The 22,419-nt window shown below is 44.8% G+C and overlaps 1 protein-coding gene across 3 annotated transcripts in view; it reads right to left on the bottom strand.

The window, feature by feature from the left end:
• Window positions 1–22,419, bottom strand: part of DNAJB6 (DnaJ heat shock protein family (Hsp40) member B6) — a 65,162-nt gene that overhangs the window by 4,069 nt on the left and 38,674 nt on the right. For 2 of the 3 annotated variants that reach the window (XM_072854703.1, XM_072854704.1), the window contains exon 9: window positions 5,472–5,830. In XM_072854703.1, coding sequence (XP_072710804.1) covers window positions 5,517–5,830 — 314 coding nt within the window. In that variant the 3' untranslated portion in view covers window positions 5,472–5,516. Of the gene's footprint in view, window positions 1–5,471; window positions 5,831–22,419 lie in introns of those variants that run through there. The other variant, XM_072854705.1, reaches the window with a different exon arrangement.

Consider the following 22,419-nt stretch of genomic DNA (forward strand, 5'->3'; position numbering starts at 1 on the left):
TTCTGTTTCGAGCCTGCTGTGATAAATAATTTCACTCTCGACCATTTCCTTTTCTACCCCCACCTAAGAAGAAAGGATAGGTCAAACTTTGCCAGTGTGTTAGCGCCAGTGATGCTATGCTGGGTGATAATGGCCAAAAACCTGATCCAAACAAGGGAAGCAGCTCCTAGTAAAAATAAAAATTCCACGATAAAGATGTAACCCTTTGGTGCTTATTTTACTTGAATACTTCAACCAGCGCTAATTAAAAGCATATTTAGCTGCCTTGGTTACAAGACTAGCCCCAAAGTCACGAGCGAACAAAATCTGAATTAGAAAGAAGCAGCAGCCCCATTACTATTTGATTAATTAGCAGTGAACCTGTGTCCTGGTGAGTCGCCAGCATCACGAAGCAGTCATGGAGACTTCCCATAGTTAGTGCCTGGCTGAACTGGCTTCAGCCAAACGCTTCTGGCCTTGGAGATGGGCTTGTCAAATTTCCACCCTTAGAAGCAATTGTTACCTATCTAAACTCTGGAAATGTGTTACATTAAGATAAAGAGTCTTAGGGAAGGGTGGGGGGAGAACAGGTTGCTGAGAGCTTCCCCAAGCTTTGACATTTGGAAAACAGATTCACTCCAATGCAGATAGATATCAGCCTAACTTGGAACATTCTTGCTTTTGTCAGCTGCCAGGAGCAGAGACGGATGAAGCAAGAATCCACACCATTTGGAATTACACCTGTTTTACAACCTGGATAATTCTTGTCTAAAACAAACAGCATCTGCTGACCCGCTCTTCCCATTTCATCCCCCTCTCTTCTACTTCCAGAACCACCATAAAGAGCACAGAAGCTATTCCAACTTTCAAAAAGCTGCTGAAGACCAAAACCAACTTCCAACGACGCTTAGTAGCAACTCCCTCAGACACTCAGCAAGAACCAAAACAAATTGGGAAGCCTCTCTGCTGGGTCCCAGATTGACTTTCCTTCTGGCTTTCTACTTCTCTGCCATCTGCACCTCCAAAGGCACAGGTTTGTTCAGTCACTATGAAACTCGGCACATTCTTGAGCGGCAACTGCAAGGGAGGTGTGCACATCGAGTGATTGATCCAAAGGGACAAGTGTCCTGGGGAAAACACTCCTACCCAACCCATTTGTGGTATCCTACTTCTTCCTGCCCTGCCTGACATCTGCCTGCTCTACCAGGATGCAGAGAGCAGCCACGGGTCTGCTCCACCTTCCTTCTGCCAGCACAGGAGAGCGTAGGAGTCAGCAGAAGGAAATGAGGTGTTCAGTCACGACTGACGATTAACAGGCAGCGTTTCTGCTTCTCGACCCACATCAGTCAGTAATAAAGGCCATGGCCTGATTTTTATAAATCTCCTGTGAAGGTGAAGACTTTGGAGGAGCCTCCTTCCACTTTCAGGCTCTGAAGCACTGAGGTTGGGGTCCAGGGATTCATGCTTTCTGCTCAAGTCCCAGAGAAAATGGTTTTCAAGATCTACTAACTTTTTGCTAAGATTGCGGCCATTCTTTTGCCCTCCTTCAAACCAGCAAAGCTGGTCATGGCTTCAACGTGCGCGCAGAGCTCTAACAGGGCCGCGAGGTGCGTGCACGTTGGGTTCTGTAGTGTGCTTTCTAATTTTCTGCTCTTAGAAATATCTCTCTAGTCAAAACAATAAATTGCTATTTCAAAGGTAGCTAGCTTACTTCTGAGTTGCCGCCACCATCTGTTATTTTAGACTGACCACACTTGCATATGCCATTATAAAAATTCACCCCAGATCACAGCTTCAGCATAATTTCATGCGTGTGACTCAAGTTACAATTACAGCTTTACACTACACTTTCACATTCCCTCCTTTCAGCCCGAGCCACTGCCCAACACACACCACGATTTGACCTACTAATTCTCTCACCGCATCCACAGCTCCTGCCCATGCCACAGAGCATCGCGGGGAGAGAACCCGCCTTTACGTAAAGACCTGAGGTGACAAAACATCCCACCCCGTCTAGGTATGCTGCTCCACTATTTAATTATCCACACTGTTAAATCCAAGGGGTGAGTTCTCCAGTTTTACTGGCCAACCCAGTGATGTAATTCCAACTTTGATGTTTTAGGGGACTGAAAAGCTTTAGCAACTTACTGAGGCCTTCCTTCATGCTTGCTCACCATACTATTTTCATTACCAATTCTGCCTAGAATTGCTACAAGAACATACCAAGCCAGATACAACCTGCTTGCCTGCTGTTAATTAAGGTAATACTATTACTGAATAGAGTCCAAGGTTTTACTCCCACATGGCAAGCAAAAGCTTGCAAGGCTATGCAGCCTTGGAAACCCTTCCATGTGCAACCCAGCCACCTTCTATGGGAAGCAAATGGGTAACGGGATGCTCTCATACTAGCAGCCAAAAAAAACATGCACGAAGGCAGCTCTGGCTAAGCCAGGGAACAACGAGCCAGCCTCCAAATCCACCAGCCAATCTTCCCACCCTCTGCCTGCAGAAGAGTTCGGCTGTTACCCCGTCCCACCCGCGCACAGTTACAGCCAGGGGATGTGGAGCAAAGGGAGAGTGAACTCCTTCCCATCTCCGCACCTCCAGCATTCCTCATGTATTAGATTTCCACAGAAAACAGTGGCTTTGCTTTCCTTTCCCTTTCCATTACATGCCCAAATACAAGTATGTGAGAGAATTATAAGGTAATTAGTTTGGATAACCAAGCACGTCGATTTTACTAGTTAGTAATGTGTAAATCAGGAAACCATATGTCGGTAAAAAGAACGGAGACTGCATTAAAGATGTAATAAAATACAAATAGCTCAACTTTCCAGCAGAGGAGTCCATGCCAGGAAAGGATCAAGATTAGTTAGGCTAGTTCTTTAAAAGTGGTTTCCTTTTCAGGGATGCCAGCGGGTGAAAATGGAGCAGAAATGAATTTTTAATGTTGTAAGTTTTAGGTTCACGCAAGCTATTTCATGCAAAAGGAAGAGCAAACCTTGCAATATTATCTTGCAAATAATGATCTTTCATATCGCGTATTTTTCAGTATTTTAACAATTAAACATTTCAACCATTCTTGCTAGATAAAGATCAAAACTCTCAAATCCAGAGAAGCAGTTTTTTAGGGGTAGTTACCACTACCCCTACCATTAGTGGCTGTAACCCCCAGGTCTCTGTTGGCATTAATACCACTTCGGTACAGCTTGGATATCACGTCAGCCATACATCATACAATCAGGCAGTGCATTACTTGTAGTATCTGAATTCTTATTAAAAAAATTGCTTGGGTGGAGCTAGAGCACCGTTTGAGATACGCAGCAACTTCAGAGTACAAGTTTTATTCTAAAGGCTGTTATGAAACCAGGAACAGGATGAAACCCAGAGCAATTTCTACTAAAACGCAAAGTATTGATGTTCGATGGAGAATCAAACTGAACTCTTTTTTTTTTTAATATTATTAAAAACCCACTGTAATGACTGGAAATCCTGACTAAGGAGAGGATTCATCTCAACGCTGGATATCGGTTGCCAGTCTAAACAAGTTGGCCAGCCTTTCTCCTTGGGTGCTAGAGAGAGGCAGCCACTTCCAGAGGGATTCCCACCACGTACTCAAGAGGAAACCTATCCCCTTTTCCTTCATGTAAATTTGCTACAGACTTCCAGATTAAAACTCAAACATTCCCACTCCTAGAGCTGGGAAAAGAAAACCATTTCACTGCAGGTGAATCATTAATGACTGAGGATTTGCTTGAGGTGCTCTAACAGGGACAACGTCTAAAACTGCTGCACAGTCTCGCTGCCAAGGGCCACTTGCTGCCAGCGGGGGAAAAACCATCTGATTGGAGGTGGAACAGTGCCTGGTTTGAGGGAGTGGGCACTGGACCAAGTGGGCTGGACCACTGAAGTGAGTGAGCTTTGGACCAAGGGAGAAAAAGATGCTATTCTTTCCCAACGCTGGCCCGTGTAAGCACGGCAGCTGTTGCAGTGATCAATGAGAAGCCAAGCGGGAGCAAGTAAGTGGTCTATATAATTACAGAGCTGCGCTGGTGAAGCCTGCTTGCTGGGCAAGGCGGTCGGCAGAGGTGAACACCCATGAAGGAGAGCGGCGTTAATGGCCAGGGCTCGTGCGCAAACTTCCCACGGAGGGATTAAGACACTCACGTAGGTTTTTATGACTGACTCGACCAGTCCTTCAGCAGCCCTGTCCATCAGAGGAACAGTAGGCAAAATATTTAAAGCAACAGTAACATCTTAGTCTTACTGCAATCAAGTTTTCACCCTGAATCTTTTATGGCAACTCACAATCTACTGGTAGAAGAGAAGATTTTGTGATTGCACAAATACTTCTGGAAATTCATTTTAATTGCAAACTTGTGCGTCTTGGAGCATAAATAGATTCACAGCAAAAAGTCCTAAGCAGTCGTAAAAATTGCTCCAAAAATTGCAAGGTGCGTGTCAAACTCGGATGCTCTTTGGAAACCATTACAAAGTATTGTTATGATTGCAGAGAACCTCAAGTCTCCAAATGCAGAGCCAAGGTTTTGTTTTGCCAGCTACAGACACAAAACCTGTAACCCCTGCGTGGGAGATTTCAGGACATCAGCCCAGAGGTTACATTCAGGCTTCTGTAGAGAAATTTTAAACTTTCCTTTTTTTTTTTTTTTTTTAAAGAAAAGATTCAACTTAGCCATCCCTAAAGAGACAAAACTGCCAGCAACTGATCAGGAAGACATTTATCTGAATGTTTCTATTTTCAAGCTGTCATCCCACATATCTTTAGGTCTTCTGTACAGAAGACAGCGTTAGATTTAAAGGCTTATAAAAGCAGCAAAAGTTGGTACAGCACTGGGAGTACGTGAGTGCATGTTTTGGGGTACAGTGCATGTTTTTCATGCGCTGTGTTTACCCTGAGGAGCCTCATACGCTCGCGCTGCCCAGCACTTCATCTAATTCAGCACTACTGAGAAGGGCCCTTGGTTTGGGCATCCAAGTAGAATGGCATCTTCATGCTTCAGAAAAACCTGTCCTGGCAGTCCTGGATGATCTTTGACCACAGGTTCAAATTAAATCAAGTAGTTATGAGGACTTTGTTGTCCAAGATAGCCTCTGGACTATATTGCTGAAACATTACAGACAGGAAATATATCAAAGGACTAATTACTTCCAAAAATAACTGGGACAATCGCTGCGCTTCTGTGTTCACCTGAACAGTCTCAGCCTTCTCTATTAGGATTTAGGTGCCTAAAATTGCAGCTTCCAGAAATAATATCAAGTTGCTGAACTTCTCCTTCAGCAAGGAAGCCAAGCACAATTTAAATAAATGAATGTGCAAAGTATTGTGATTAGTTAAGTCTCTAAAAGGCCTTCACTTTTAAGAACAAAGAGCACAGGCACTTCAGCAGCATAACACTATTTGTCCTGGATCCTTGAATATCCCAGGGCGTTTGTGAATCTAGACTAAATTGAAGAGCAGAGCTAATGCAGGATGAAGGCACACAAGCTGCTGTTTATTATCTACCAGGGAACTAACATTAAGTCAACACACAGCAACAACCTCTTGCTTGGCTTTTTGGTTTTGGCTTTTGACTAGCTGAGGAATCCTTTTCTGCGCATTTCTCATCAACATGCTTGTGCACACCTGATAAATAAAAAGGGGTCTCCAAGCTGCTTGTAACCCGGCTTCTATCTTGTTCTTCCACCTCATCGCTATTATAATGATAGGCATATTTGGGGGAACTGGCAGGCTTGTGAGGCTTCAGCAGGCGAGGGTTGGTCGGCTGGAAAGGCAGGGCGTGTTGTCCTCTCCGTCTGCACTCCTCAGCAAAGGCTTCTTCATCTGCCTCACCTGAAAAAGCAAAGTGCAAGAAAAGTCAGCTGCACCCAAACCGCTTAAATTTAGCCTGAAAAAAACCTCAAAACTGGGCTGGAAATTGAGTGTCACTAAACTACTGCCTTGGCTGTGGTTAGCTCACAGATACTCCTGTCTATCTGCAGATCGGGGAGCGTCTGGAGCAGAAAGCTCCATCAATGGCCTCTCACCACACTGGAGCCACCCAAAAAAGTCAGCTAGATGTGACAACTCTAGGGCCACTGTTTCCTTTTTCCCAAAAGGCAGGGTGAGCGAGCTGAGCACATGGCCCTGGACAATACTTCTGTCCTGTGCAGAGTATGTCATCTTCTCCCACCTCGCCTGGACTGTCTGCCTAGGAAGGGTTGACCCTGCTCAAGGAAAAGATATAGGGGAAGGAGGGAGAAAAACCCAAGCTGGCTACAGGGATGGTGGGAGAAAAACAAAGCCAACGTGGATTCAGAGGGGCTGAACGTTGGACATCCGTAAGTGGAAGGATGGTAGAGAAGCGTGAAAGATCACATGAAGATGAGAAATGGGGTTGAATATGTAAGAGGTAGGCACAGTCCAGGCGGCAAGGCAGGCACGCACAGCAAAGGCGAATGAACGCAATGGAAATAAAAACCCAATGTCTGCAAAAATTAATATGAAAGATGAGGTATTCCAGTCATACTCATGCTATTTTGCAGATGACGCTTTCCTTTGCTGCAGAAACTGTAACAGTACCGATGCTGCAAAGCAGAGAAATCTGCTACCGTAACACAAAAAACCCCAGCAAAACCACACATCAAAAAGCAAACAGTAAGATAACAAACAAAAAAGCCAACCAAAGACATTCAACGGGGAAAATAAGAAAAGGGAAAAAAAAAAGTGAGAAGAAAGGTGTGTACCACATTTGTCTCTTAAAGGCTTTTTAAAGTTTCATTAATTCAATTACTTAAGTACTTTTAATAGAGCTGATGAAATACGGCGTCATTTTATTTGCCTCAAAAGTGGTGTGTCACATTCTGGAAGTTTTTCCCAGGATGTGCCCAGCATCAGCTGCTTAGGGAGGGGTGTGTGCTCTCAGCTAATGCGTGTGCTCTTAGTTCATGGCTGGGAAATGCTTTGAAGATGGAAAAAGCACCACGTATGCAGTAAGGAACAAGAGCAGTAATACCCACTTCGTTGTGTGCACCAAACCACCGACACTTTCAAACACAGGTTGCATTGTCTTTACCTTGTAATCATACATGGGGAGATGCTTCTGAGGGCATGAGGAAAAGGAGGCAAGGTATGTTTAAAAAGTCATTTCACAGTGCAGTGCGGCACCCAAGGCCTCGCAGGAGAAGAGGACTCCAAGACATGCCTCACATCGCCCTGCCGTGCGTTTGAGCGCCTGATGTGCGTGGATATTACGCAGAGGAGCCCTTTTCCCAGGTGATTACATGCCCATTCCCCCCCCAACCCCCCCGCCACAACACTCACGCTTTTTTACTCTGGACTCTCCTGTGCTTCCAAAGACACAAGCAAACAAGACAAAAACACAAGTGATGCTAACACCAAGGATTTCTGCATTGAGACGCCGCCTGCCTGCATCGTACCAATGTAAAACTCTGGGCGTGCAGCTCTCCTTGCAGTAGGAGAGGGCTGGCAGGACGGCTTTTTTCCCCTCACATGGGGCACAGCACTCCAGCTACGAGAGGCGGTGGGCAAGGAAAAGCTCAGAAAACGCCAGATGCAGAATCGCTGGCATTTCCCATAAGAGGCTACGGGATTTTACACGCTATACAAACAGCACTGAAGCATGCATCAGTCTGATGGTACCAGGTCTATGAAGATGAAGCCTATAAAATGCCAGGAGTAAAAAAAAAAAAGCATAGGAAATCCATGTACGCCAGTTGCACATAGAAAAACCCAGTCAAGAGAGTTCACTTCCTAACAAATTATAGTGTACCAGAAATAGGAGATCCCTCCCCTCCCATGGAAACACAGACTGCATGGCTTGCTTTGTGATGTGCAAAGTCTTACTTGATGCATGTTTAAAATTTATATTGGCAAGCAGATGCAGGAATGAGAAATGTGCTGAGGCCGTTCTAGTGAGAGAGAGAGAGAGAGAGAGAGAGAGAGTGTGTGTCACGGAAACACCCCCATCAGCCACAGTAACACTTAATGCAGTTCAGTATTAATCCAGATGCTCTACACACACCCCAATACATTACTCCTAACTACGCTAGAGATCAGTCTCAGCACCTTTAGTCTAATTCAGCTGGTGTGAAAGGCACAGTTTAACACTGGAAGAATTCAAAATAATCTTGCTCCTCCCTGCTGACGTACCCGCAGCATGGTTGCACGCTGGCCCTCCTGCACCCTTGTTGCCTCCTTGATCTGCTGCTTGCAGTGAACGCTCCCGCAGAGCTCCCTTGCTCTGGGAGCTGAGCTGTGCCACCAGCCCCACAGCGCTGAGCACCTAATGAAGGCGCAGAAAGATCTTCCAGCAAGCGCTCACTGCTCGAGTCCAACTTAAAATAAAATATAAAAATGCAAAAGATATTCCGTACTCCAAACTTTCCAATTAAATCAACTGCAACCTAGAGAAGAGGCAGCAGAGCTTGTCCTGCTTTATCAAATCCTATGAGAGCTGCTCTCCAGAGGAGGTTTTCGCCTTCAGCTCCTGACGGTATGAGCACAACTCTGACTCTGGAAAATGACGGTACCTGCCTGTTACGCACCTCCTGTGAGTTTTGGGGCAAGTCCTTACAACTGTGACACTTTTTGTCTACGAAAAGTCGTGATGCACCTTCTCCAAGGTCCTCCACCTGCAGCTCTTCTGCAGATGGCCCAGAGCAAGGACTGTCCCCTCCTCCAGCAGCGTTCATAGTTCAATTGCTCCATGAAAGATGATAGACCAAGAAAAAAACGCCACAAACAGACAATTCCTGTAATGCATATTTCTCTTTCCTTCAAAAATGATCCAAAACTAACCCCCAAAGCTGGACTTTGTACTTCACCATCACATCGGATGAAGGTGCTGCACCAGCCCAACAAACCCAGGAGAGCCCTGGCTGTGCTGGGTGCTGCTGGCATGTTGCCTGCACACTGCTGGCGCTGCCTGCACCGGTCTGAGATGCAGGACCTGGCTGCTCCTGCTTGGGGTTTATCTGTGCAACGCAGCGGCATCTGAAGCGCGAGGGAAGAGCACGTGGCTGAGGGTGGGAATCAGTAGGAAACGCTTAGATACCGTCCGCTGAGAACAAGTGGTGAAGGGGCTGTTTGCAAACGTGTTCAAACCCACCGTTTGCCCCAAAAGAGGTGGCAATCTATGCTAAAACCTAGAGCACAACTCCTCAGTATTGGACTCGGGGAACCAGCACCCCTTTGGAAGTTTGTGTTAAACCTTTCCTTGCAAGCTCCCTACCTTTCTGCCATCAAGGATCTGTAATTAGCATTTTTGCTACGCTGAGCTGACCTGTGTTCCACTGCAAGAAAGTTCCGTCTTGAGCTGCCCTCAGCATTACTCTGCTGTTTGGGGTACGTTGTGAAAGCATCAGCACACCAGAGGGGCTGCATCTGCGTGCCACAACGCATAATACAGTGGCAACTGAAGTCAAACAATTTATTAGCTTTGATTAGACTACAAAGTTACCCAGTTTTCCTCCTGAAGGATAATTTGTGCTTCCTATTTCTGGGCTGCCTGCACCTGCCCCCACCCGTCCTTCGCCCCACGGCAGAGGCCTGGGAGGATGCAGAGCTGCTCCCCACCACTACGCAGGCAGCACTTTTTACAGCTAAATCACAGAATCATTGAATAGTTTGGGTTGGAAAGGACCTTTAAAGGTCACCTAGTCCAACCCCCCTGCAATGAGCAGGGACACCAACTAGATCAGGTTGCTCAGAGCCCCATCCAGCCTGACCTTCAATGCTTCCAGGGATGGGGCATCTACCACTTCTCTGGGCAACCTGTGCCAGTGTTTCACCACACTCATTGTAAAAAATTTCTTCCTTATATCTAGTCTAAATCTCCCCTCTTTTACTTTAAAACCATTACCCCTTGTCCTATCACTACAGGCCCTATTAAAAAGTCTGTCCCCATCTTTCTTATAAGCCCCCTTTAAGTATTGAAAGGATTAAATCCATCTTGATCACCCAAGAGTCATTCAGTTTTCCATTCTCCCCCTGAAGTAAAGACAAGTTTTAGTTCAAGAAATAGGCCCCCAAAAATTGTCCAAACTTTTTCCCCTTTCCAAGTTGCAGGAGAGCAGGATGGCAGCACAGATCAGTTAAATGCTGTAACATCATGTCGCCTGTGATTCAAATGCTGAATTATCTGGTGCTGTGCACAGTATGAGCCTCCAAATCTTTGATCAGCTATCTTCAATACACCTTGCAAAGCAAAACTAAAGTGTCGTTTGCATCAATTATTTTCTCTTGTTCTGCATATTTAAACATATTTGAAACATTCTTGCCAGACTCTGAATAAAGCTAGCGTACCAATTGCAAATATGAGACTTGAAAATAATTTACTCTGGGAAAGGTCAGCCATACAGGGCATCACCACCAAAAAGTGCTTAAACGTTGCTGGAGCTTTGTCAGCAGTGATGTTTGTCCTGGAAATAGCTTTTAGGAAGACAGCTGGTACGGAGGGGGGGTCCATAGCCGAGTTCAGAGCTGGAATATTCACTTGAGAAGCAACTTTCAGGAGTGCTCTGGCTTTAAACAGCCCTCGGTTCCCCCCACGGCTCCTTCTTGCCGTCTCCCGCGCCTCCAAGCCAGCACACCCACGTGAGAGCCTGGGCAGCCACGCCGTGAACCCGAGCATGGGACTGACCCGGGTTAAAAATAACACTCTTTTTGCGAGCTTATTTTTAACCCAGCTCAGTGCCTGGATCCAGTTCATCGTGCAGCCGCCCCAGCTGGGGCAGGGAAGGGGGCAGTTATCGGGCGCTGCTGGAGTTGGCGTCCAGATTACAGCGTAAAGCAAAAGGTGTTATTCTACTAATGCAAATAACAATTAAAAACCTTGCAGTTATTTCACTTGCAAAACCAGTTTGGAGAAGTTACATTTCTAAGGGTTAATTCTGAAAATGACGGATTCAGCATTACTACTAACATTTAAAAACAATAAAGTTTGGTGTGCGGGTGCACCAGGTCCTCCCAAATGAAAATCAGCTTCTGGGGAAAAAGAAATCAAACACGAGCTGTAGCATCCTAAAAAACCGCATTAGGACCAAAACCTGCCTTCTGCTCCAAGCAAGAAGGGCTGAAAAATAACTTCTCATAGCAAAGTGCTGCTACGTGAAAGGGGAAAATATGGATCCTTTAACCTGTAATTAACCAGTAGAGGGCAATATTGCCTATCGTGAGGGGCAACGTTATCAGAAAAGTCACTGCCAACTCCTATTTTTTCGGTAACGCATCGATTTTATATGTCTAAGGCAAACTGTGAGTACAATTCCTGGACTAGGCGGGTGCTCTGGGGAAGCCAACAGCTACACCAAGGGGTCCATGGGCGCTCCTGGAAACTGGAGATAACGCACAGGAATAAAAAGACTAAGGCAGAGGATATTCCAGGTGAGATGGGACGGGTAAGTCACGGAGCACTTCACAAAAGAGCAGCCCTGCACGGGCTAAGTAACATCCGTGTACGTCCTGGAATTGAACTGAAATCCTACCAGGAATCAGCAGTAATTAATGGCAAGATAGTAATTAACAGAAACATGCTGAACAAACCCAGGTAAACATCCTGAGGATATCGAACCACTTATTTACATTTACCATGTCACTTCCCGCGCAAGAGGAAGTGGAGCCTTCATGGTTCCCGCACAGCAGCCCTACTGCTTGCATGCTATTTCCTTACCTAACCAAGGAAGGGAAAAAAAAAAAAAAAATATATATATATAATCAGGGTTTTCCCTTGCATTAAGAAACAAAAAGTAGGCGCACCGGTTTGCTCAGTCCAGAGGAAGACTTCCCCAAGGCGGCAAACAACGTCAGCCCTTCCTGCAAGCAGCATCAGGAGAAGATGCAACTTCTCAGGTGAGGGACGCCTGGCTTTATCTCATGACACAAGACGGCTCCGAGCTAAAGCTTCAGTGAGCTGGTTGTGCAAGGACAGCTTGCAGGAAGCTTACTCCATTCAAATCTTTCTTGAATGATGGCCAGCAAAGTGTCTTTCTAATACTTTAAGACTTTAAAGTGAAGAGGTGGTGTATTTTCTGAAGCTCGGAGCAGAACACCGTATTGCTGCTTCTAGAGAGGTCTCAACTGGCAGTCTAACGTTCGTCTGAGCTGCTACCAATGCTGACTGACAACAAAACAAGAGTGCAAAAGAAAAAAGCTTTGCTTGACTCTTTTGCCCCCTCGTATTACAAGGACTTGGAATTTACCCTGCGCCTACGGAGGGCACTGGAGTTTCTGATGACTCAGCTGCCTCCACTGCTGCTGGGGAGAGCCGAGCTGCGACTGAAGGAGCAACGCAAAGAGAAAGAAAAAAAAAAATCCCCATTTAAATACACTTATCTGAAGTCGATAGCACTACAATCTTTGTAATCTGTTGATAAGATCTTTTCCGATAAACTTTGATTGATAAACTTTTCCGCTGTTACAGCAGCTCCAGTATTAATATTTACCTTAGCAGAAGATACCAGGGTTCTTCTGAGACTCAAGTCTGACATTTGCTGGGAAATCTCATACTTCAGAGGAGCCCGTTGGAGCTGAGAACTTACTTAATGGAAATGACATGTCTACAGGCCTGGATTACCCTGGGCTGAAAAATTCCTGGAGAATAACTGGTTCTCTTGTTTCTTCTCTTGGAAGCTTCATGTCTAATATATTATAGCACAGAGAAAACATCAGGAGACCAAGTAACTCTACTAAAACATAGAAGTGGTCTAATTTGGGGGACCAAACTTGAAAGTTGTTTTCAGAAAGTTGCCAAGTCTTCACAGTTTCTTTTAATTTCTGTTGGGAGCGAGGGATGCTCATAAGATACCAAGCCCAGGGTATTTTACAAAACCGCATGTGCACACCCCCACCCCTCCTGAAACTGTAGACAACACGCTCAGCCAAGAAAATACTCCCTCACCATTACTGGAGGCTATGTTGAGCAAGTTCTTCTGATTAACCGTTCTTAAACTTGTTTCTAAATGCCAGGAAAGACAAATACCGTGACGCTTAACAGCAGGAGTTATAAAACCCACTTGCAGCCTGTACTCTCTCAGGTTTGTCAGAGTCAACAGAAACTAAAATTTGCATCAAGTCCTCTTTGGAAAACATCGCTGTCTGAGTTTCACAGTGACAACCTTTAAAAAAATCTCTCTCTTGCTATTTGATGTGATGCTTATGAGAAAAAGCAGACATTTTAACATCTACTGAAAAAAAAAAAATGCAAGTAGACTCGAAAGCCGAAAGAGCCTGAAATCACTCTGAAATTATTCGGGGAATGCCGGAGCAGCTGCCCCATCTGCACCATCACTGCTAGGGACAGAGCTTTTGTAAACCGAAAAGGGAGTTTATTTCAACACTGAAGTTTATCAGCTAAAGCACAGGATGAAGGACGACGTTTTGAGTCATCTCACACAAATCAGTGGCTTTCACCAATTATTGGCAATCATTTTTCTTCCGGAGCAATTGCATATTCCTCAGTGCCACTGTTATATTCAAAGAGAGAGCATGAGGAGATTCAGGGTTTGCTGTGGTGGCAGACATCTTTCCTGCACAATGCCAGGAAACATGTAGCTGAAGTGGTGCCCGGAGCCTCAGCTGGTTAAAAACTAAAGACACAGTCAGCTCTCAACCTGCACCCTCTGCAGAAACCTGCTGCCATGTCCCACCTCATCCTCTCCCCACCTCCCACCCTGCGCTGGCTCCAAGCCGCACAGCTCTGCCGACACCAACGTCACCGCGCTCGGACGTGCATTACGGCTCCCTGCTCCAACTCAAAACATCGTATTAAGTTTATAACCTGGGGGATTTGGGCCGGGCTTTCCCAGGCCAGGACCAGCACTATGTCCTCTGCCGTGGGAGCTGGGCATTCCCTGCGAGGGTGGAAAACAAGTCCACAAGGGGCCAGAGACAGCACGGGAGGTGGCGGTGAAGTTCCTGGGAAGTGATGGAAAAAAAAGGGGATGGGATTTGGGAAAAAGGACAGAGAGTGATGGAGCAAGCCTCGCAGTGCTATTTCTGTCCTGGGAGAGCCATGGCTGCAGCACGTCCAGCATCCAGGAGAGCGCAGGGCTCAATACTTTTTGCTCAACGCACATAGCAATCCTCTGCCCTTCTGGCTTTAAAAGCTGGCAATGGACTTGCTCCTTTTATTTTTGCCCTCATATCCAGCTGCTCTGGTGCCAGTTCACGCTGTTCCTACCCAGCCCGTACGCCTGCGGTGCAGGGCAGGGGCAGGGAAAGCCCCACACCGGGTCCGCTCACCCTCCCCGCCCCACAGCAGCTCCCTTAGAAAGCTCAGCCTTTTGATTTTCTTCTTTTTTTTAGCCATCCAGATTTTACCTACCATCCCCAAACACGCCCAAGAACCCCATTATATCCTGTATTCAGCCCAGTGTGTACCAACATGAATCCTGCATTCCCAGCACATCAAGCTACTCAAGACGATGACATTTTGCCACAGAGAGACCCCAGTCTGCAACAAACTGGGAAAATTAAATGAGCATACGCCGTACACTAACTGCAGCAGTGATGTAAATGGGTACTTTGAAAGGAGATGTCACTGTGCTGTTCCCCTGAGTGGCTAAATGGGGATCAAGGGCTAAAGCCACTCCTGTTGGACCGTATCGGGTGGCACCGAGCTCTACAGCCTGAGTACAGATAGGGGAGTTGCTGAGAGAGCCTGTATTTACCTCCTTGTTGCCAAAACTTACTCATCGGAAGATCTTTTAAAGCTCAATGAACGGTCTTACATTAAATTTGAGGCCAGAAAGAAGTGCAGGCTGAGCACATCCAGGCTTTTGCAGTTATTTTGCATCTGTCGAAGCACACCAGGGCATCCCTATGGATTACGCCAACTGCTCTCATCTTAAAGATTTGGGATGTGGGAAATACAAATGGCAGGAGGTAACACAAATCCCCACGTTTCCAGCAAGCAGAGAGATGACCCCATTTGCATGCTGCTGCTCAAAGTGAATTTTATTAATTTTAAAAGACTTTATCACACAGGGGTCTTTTATTAATTTCTGCATGAATTTTGAAAGGAAGCAAAGAACAAGGAATGAGCTTCGCAGCTTGACATATATAAATACAAATTAGCAAGATTTCAAGCTCAGAGTTTGAACAAACAGACCTGATTTTTAAACAGCAATTGAGATTACTTAAAAGATGATGCTTTCTACACTTTTCAGGGTCGTGTCAGTTCTCTACCATAGTTTCCTGCAAGTCACGTTGTATGCCACTACGTTGCAGTGTTGCCTGTCAGACCCCCTTAAAAAGTTGCACCGGGGGCTCCGACTCCTGGGGCTTCTCTCCCCAACACACTCCCTATGCAACACGTAGGCGGGACGGGGCTCAGATCGCTGTAACTGTCTCCCTCCCTTACACGGCCCCTCTTCCTCCAGAACTGGTATCACTAACATCAAAATACTTGATTGGGTTCAGTATTCAGAGGTTTTTTTCATCTCACCTATATTTCAACCTCAGGCAAAAATCCCTGCAGGTTTCATCTCTACCATGAAGAAGCCTCACAGCTCGCGTTTCACTTTGAAATTGGATTTGAAGTGCAAACCAAAATCCTACCGAGAAAAAAAAAAAACGGCCCTTACAATGCAACTTAATACTCACTACTAGGAGGAAAACAAATAAACAAACAAAAAATCCATGGCACAGCTACCTGCAGCCTGGCCAGGTCCTCCACTGCGTACCCAGACACAAGGTGCCTTCCACCAGCATTTCCTCGCTCCTTGTGCCCCAGCAGAGCCCCACGGACCTTCACACCTCTCACGATCACGCTCCAGAACCTCCCAGTGCCAGATGAAAGGGCCCCTTCGCTGCCCCGAAAGACAAAACTTTGCTTCTTGCCTTCAACCCTCCTAGGAGTCACCACCACCAGGTCAAGCAAAATTGGCTTCTAATTAGAAAACTCTTCAGACAGCAAGCAGAGGAAAAATGCTCTTCTGCTTTCGCAATGAACAGATCTTTGTAACTCTTAAAAAACGACAAGTTAAAGTACCAAGACGTTGCCTTATATTTCCATTAGTGGCCCCCACTGAAAGGAGCATCTCCAGAGCAGTTCTGAGCAAGCCCCAATTTGCAAATTGTACAGTTTTGTTACACATTTTTCTAGTGATTATCAGCCTTAAACCAGTCTTCAAAACCTTAATGTACAGCAAACCCAGACTGCCATAAGAGAAAAAAATTATATATAAAGCAAAAAGCCATGCAGTTAAATTTAAAAGGAAAAGAATCTCATGAGTGACTTCAGAAAAATGTGATAAATGACTTCCCCAGCTGTTTTGTCAACACTTCCATAGTAATTTGGCAAAAGCGCAAAATCACCAAGTTTATATTTTCATCAAATGGCTATTAGCGCTGTTGAAATCTCACAGACACGAGACAGTAAGAGCAAGCTCCACATTTTATATTGCATTGCCCGTGCTCAGTTTGTTTTCAGATTAATCATTTGAAAAATATTCTCCCTTCTACCCTGAGCCTTAAATATGACACTAAGGGTTTCACATATTAATTATAAAAAAAGGATACCCGCCCTCTCCAATTATACCCCCCAGCGTGTGATTCAGTCCTCATCCATCCCTGCATTACTAGGACTAGGGCAAGCAAATCCCAGCTCCCAGTGCCTGCACACATCCCTGATTTACAGAGCTCCGAAGACCATCATCTTTTAATGGACATACAAAGACCATCATCTTTTAATTGACCCTGGAAATGACACGTGCTCATAGTAACAGGATGTGTCTTCTGACAGCTCAATAGCTTTCAAAGTGCTTTGTGAACCTTCACCACAAAACCCAATCCTATTTTTGACATCTTCCTGACAACAAGAGCACTAAGCCGTTAGTTGGCGTTTGGTTCAGTAGTACTGACATACTAATGAGAAGTCTGAGTTTGAAAAAAATAGTGTTTCAAGTTGACATTCAATACTAATTCTGACTAAATACTGTATTTAATTAGGAACCTGTACACTGGCCTTACAGGGGTCGTAACTCTCAAGCTGTAGCACATTTTGTTGTTTGGCATCTCCAATCCATCAGGGAACTCTCAAAGTTTCCAATCTTTCTTTCCCACCCATAATCAAGCTCTTCAGCCTGTGCTTTAAAACCCACCATAGTTTAGGAATACAACAAGGAATTTTTCAAATCCAAGACCTATCAATAACTGTTTATACAGGCAAACGTATACACACAAACATATACATACATACTTTTATATACACAAAAAGAAACTGTTCCATGTATACTGCTCAAACTGAAGTTCTGACCAAAATAACCAATAAACAAAGAGCACAAATTAAAATTTTCTCAATTAAAAAAAAAACCAAACACCAAGTCAGAAACATGACTACGATCCAACAATAACGATACTTACAATTAACTTTTGTGCCTGGAAACAGTATCATCAGTCAGTTTATATGCACCTTCTGCAGAGATCCAGTGGGAACAGGGAACGTTTTACCAAGAGAGCTTTGCGAGTTTTGGAAACAGAAGGAGAGTTCGAACAGCGACATTAGTACCTGCTTGGTGCACTCAACACAGGCACCCATCTCCTGGGAAGGCCACCCCAGAGCTGCCCATGCCTGGAGCGATGGCTGTTCCCACCCTACATTGCTGCAGCACCATCCCACCTTTGAACACACCTCTGAATCCAGAGGATGAAGCGCCAAGGACAATAACAACCGTTTCCAACCACAATCTTTGAGGCCAAAGCGAAAAAGTGGGGAACCAGAATTTAAGAGCTACTCCAAAGGCAGAGAAATTGGAGCGTGCCACGTTCCAGAAGGGAGCAAAGAGCACCTGAATGCCACCGGCTCTCGGTGGAGAGGTGGATGCGCCCGTGGAAGGGAGGCACCCACCGAAACTGCGCGACAGGACAACAGCTCAACACCTGAAGCTGCCGTAACGAGCTTCTGCTCAAAATCACCCGGCATACGGACGTACCCGCATCTCCTGTAATTCTGTAGTGGCAGTGAAAGCTTTTCCAAATATCTAAGTGACTATTTGTCAGCGGACTCATTATACCATGCTGTAAATATCTGAAAAACGTTTAAAACAAATAATCAAAACTGCAGAGGTTTGAACTGTTTAACTACAAAGACCATGTTGTACTACTAGCAGCCCAAAGTGCAGGATCCAGCAAAGCTAATCCACCTCCCCCTTGAACACCAGCAAGCTCAAAATCTTCTCAGAAACACTTGCCAAGAGTTTTACTAAGTTTGAAGATGTCAAACTTCATTTACTACAGCATTTCTCCTCGGCCTTGTAAGATCGTTATTGCTCCCTTTGCGGGGTTGAAAATGTCCTGCAGTCAGCACTGCGATATCGAAAGGAAACCTAGAGCAGATGCACAACAGATAAGACTGACATTCACCTACATTTGTTATCATGCAAGTCAGCGACTGACATAAAAAGTCCCAGACTTTGCACTTTTGAGAACATTTCATCACTTTCCAATTAAAATTCTGACCTTGCCTGAATTCCCGGTACTGGATACAGCCTGGTATCTCTGCAGAAACAGTCCCCTTTTACAGTAATTTTTAAAAATACTAAATAACAGAATTAACAACTGTTTTTCTAAAGAAAAAGTTGCTTAATCAAGACTGAATAGTGGACTGGCAACAAAATGACAGCAGGCAAAGCAGTAATTTCACCTTCCAGGAGGTGGAATCTGTTTGCAAAAGCCCTCAAAGCACTGAATTTCTATTGAGATGATAAATAAAACCACACTGTTGTAACACTAATATACTGGACACTGATGACAGTTCAGCGAGGACCTCAGAGTGTCCATCTCTATTCACAATTTCATCTGAAAATTTGGAGGGCTTCTATTAAAATATAGGGAAGAGATATAGATAGATAGATATAGAAATATATATATATATTTATATAAAATATAGGGAAGATTAGCCAGAACTGTCACAAAAATAGAAAACTGGAGAGGCTTTGACCTCTGTGAGCAATAGATCATCTAACCTACATTAAAACTGCACGTCAAGTTGCTCGCTTGGCTGTGTGCCACCTACAGGTCCACACTCAACAGCAGAGACACCGATAATTTGGGACATTTTGCCACCACACCCAGAAAACACAACAGTGAGCTGGATCTGGAGCGTGGCGTGAACGAAGGGTTGGCTTTTTGTTTCAGGAGAAGCTGGGAGGCGTAAGACGAAATCCCCCTCTCAAAGAGCTCGTGTAAAAAAAGGCTTTCCACTGTTGGAAACTATTCTGTCCAGGGCAACCAGCACCTCCCCTGCAACGGAGCACACAGCACAGGCATGCACTCGGCTTCGTGATTTATTCTACAAAAGGGTTACCAGGGATGTAGTCATCTCCTCCTATAAACATTTCGGGAGCAAAGTGCACACGTGATCTCGGAGCAAGTGCTAGACGAGAGGGAAGACTGGAAACCACTTAAGAGTAATCAATTAAACTTTTGTTCATAAGAAGAGCAGGGCGGCTTAAACACCTGTGTCTTCGCAGAAAAATGGTTTATTTCCCCAAGTTGAGCTTCTTGTTTTAAGGAGTTACTACAAGAAGCATCTTCTCGATTATTCACTGCATTAGAAAGCACTTAAAATTCACCTCCTATGACACTTTCCAAGACAGAGTTATATTTGTTAATAAAGAAATTATTAATGACTACAAAACTGCTCTGGGTAGGATTCAGGACAAATTACTCAACTTTCTTTTAGCCTTTCAAACAGGACTATCTTCCAATTCTTTCGGGCTGGTACTTTCAAGATGGATCAAAACTAAGTCAATTGGAAATGATTTAGACAGCCGCCTTTGCAATAGATACCACAAGTTATATACCGTATAGTAGTAGCTGGCATTGATATAACATCTCAAAAATACAAATATGCATAGTAAGGCATGCCTAATTTTCTCTTACTTAGCAGTGGTAAAAACTATTGCCTACTTTGTCATTTTCTACCTGATTCTCTAGAGAAATTGCTGTGTTTCGCCTAAGAACATGTGGTGATGTCTCTTCCAGCGATGTAACAGGGGACTTGAGTTGTACAGCGAACAGGATTGCATTTCCTAACTCTGAAATAGGTTCCACGTGGGATGCGACTCAAAAATTTTGAAGCTCCTTGGAAAATATGGATAAAAGAGATATCATTCTATTACTTCGCCAAGTTACAGCTCTGAGACATTTAAAAATAGCTAGTTTTGAAATGGTTTTCTGCTAACAAACAGTCAACACATACGAGGTGTACACTGGCTGTATACTTTGCCAACTACAGAAAGATTTCTGTCCAAGACTTCTTTTAAGCCAGAAAAGGACAGAGCAGTACGGCATGTACACTTGTTTGCTCTCCCGTTAACAAGTTTCCTTGTCACTACAGCTGCGTCTATACTGGTGAAGCTGCACTGCTCTGACTCCGCTGTAAGGCAAAAGCCTTACGGTTTTTATCATTTGTACAGAAAGGAGACTGCACAAAAGCTATTTTAAGAGCTGAATATTTAGATCTCAAAATACGGTTCATTTGACTGTAGAAGTACGACTTAGTTCTGGAGTTCCAGCACTCTCCAAGTAAGGTGCCTTCCCCAGAAAATTAGGAAGGACCTAGAGATACCAGGACTTTGCCATAAGAGTTTGTTTTGGTTTTGTTCCAAGCTATGTTTTATGGTTATATGACCCAAATCTGATGAGTTACAATTCCAGGAATTTGCCTGTCCACAAGCTTCTCTTAAAAATAAACTTGATTAACAAATGCAGCTCTGGGTGTATACAAAACCCAAATAAGCATCCACAGACAGTTTTTTCATGCACATAAGCCCTGTAGGAGACGATTCTCTGTGTTCCCTGTAGAAATATTTTTCTGACATATTGCAGTCTTAGGCATTTAGCACACTACCAAAGATGATCCAATGAACAAAAAGCCAGCTTTTTTCATCGTAGTCACTCAAAATTCAAAACACGCATACTGCTATCCACATAAGATTTAACACGCACTAAAAATAAAAACTTTACATCGTTAAAACGTTGCCCGCTGCCAAATGAATCTTTGTCATAACATTCATTAACAAGAGACCTCCTAATCTTCATCTCAGGAGCTGAAATTAGGCTCTCTCAAGCTCTGCAGTCCGTTGTTGGTGACAAGAGACAAGAGACATACAAGGGCTCACCGTAATGCAAATTCCAAATCAAATTCCCTGGGACAGTCATCACGGCCCTCGCCCTGGTTCCTCCTCGTCACTAAACACCCAATTTGTCCACTGCAATAAAGCAACTACTTACCTTAACAGCTCCAGAACGTCTTCTCCCACATGAAGTCCACTCTTGGCACCTACACATCCCAAGCTGGATGCTTTAGGGCAACAGTCATCAGGCCATGCTATCTGCGTCCTGGATGCACGTGTTGTCTCCTCTCTTCCCAGCTACCCTGCTTCCCCAGCCCCTCCCCACAAGCAAGGCGGCCCCTGCATGCAGCCCCAACCGTCCCTCAAATTCCTTCATCACGAAAGCATCCCCCAGTCTCAAAACCCCGGTAAGAGAGTATGTCATGTGCATTAATGTTAACATATCAGGAGAGGGAGGGAAGAAGCTAAGACACAGACCCGAAGGCCTGAAGGAACCTGAAGAAAGGCCTGAAGGAACACTGTGCCCTATGCTGCATCTCGATCTGTGCCACAGGCTCCTGGGTTTCCGCTACTTCTCTGTAGGGCCCAAACACTCGCTTCTCACTAAAACATATTTTTCAGAAAGCTAGTCTTTTCAGACGCTGAAAGCTGGAAAAACCCACTTCTCTTGGCAGATTCTTCCAACAGTTTATCACCCATGTGTTAAAAATGTATGTTTATCTTCCCATTTGAATTTGTCTAGCCTTATACAAATGTTTATACCCTTCTTCCAAACAAGGCGACCTTTAATATGCAGAGTTTTATCTTGTTGGTGTACACATTTTTTTTTTAGAATCAAACTGGAATTTGGCAGCCCATGCTCAGGCTGCAGAAGCACCTCCTTTGCCTGCACTGCCGGGGAAACGAGCCTCCGCAGCAGCACAGAGCTTGGGCCGGCAGAGAATGGGCAAATGCCCACTGCTGCTGCGTTCACTGCAGTAACTCACCACCAGGTTTTCCTGATGAGAAAGGCAAAGGTCAAATGAGGAAAAAAGTCCTTGAAATTTATGTCAACAGCACAAAAACAGGCTGTGTTGGTTTCCTGCTTCTCCCTTACTGGTTTCATGCCCTGCAAGTTACATGGAGAAGCAGCATCGTGCCTATCAAGGATGTTAAGATTTGCCTTTCTTCTTGGCGCTAAAACATACACGCCTAGAGAAGATGGAAGTAGCACTAGAGGTATTTAATGAAAGAAAGACTTTGGTGGTTGTCCTAACTCAGAAGGTGAATCTCCCCGACAGAAAAATCTTCCACCTCTTTACACTCATTCAGGAGCTCACTCAAAGACTGAGGGCAGGAGGC

Source organism: Ciconia boyciana, chromosome 2 (genome assembly GCF_034638445.1).
Source record: "Ciconia boyciana chromosome 2, ASM3463844v1, whole genome shotgun sequence".
In the NCBI taxonomy this organism is placed as follows: domain Eukaryota; kingdom Metazoa; phylum Chordata; class Aves; order Ciconiiformes; family Ciconiidae; genus Ciconia; species Ciconia boyciana.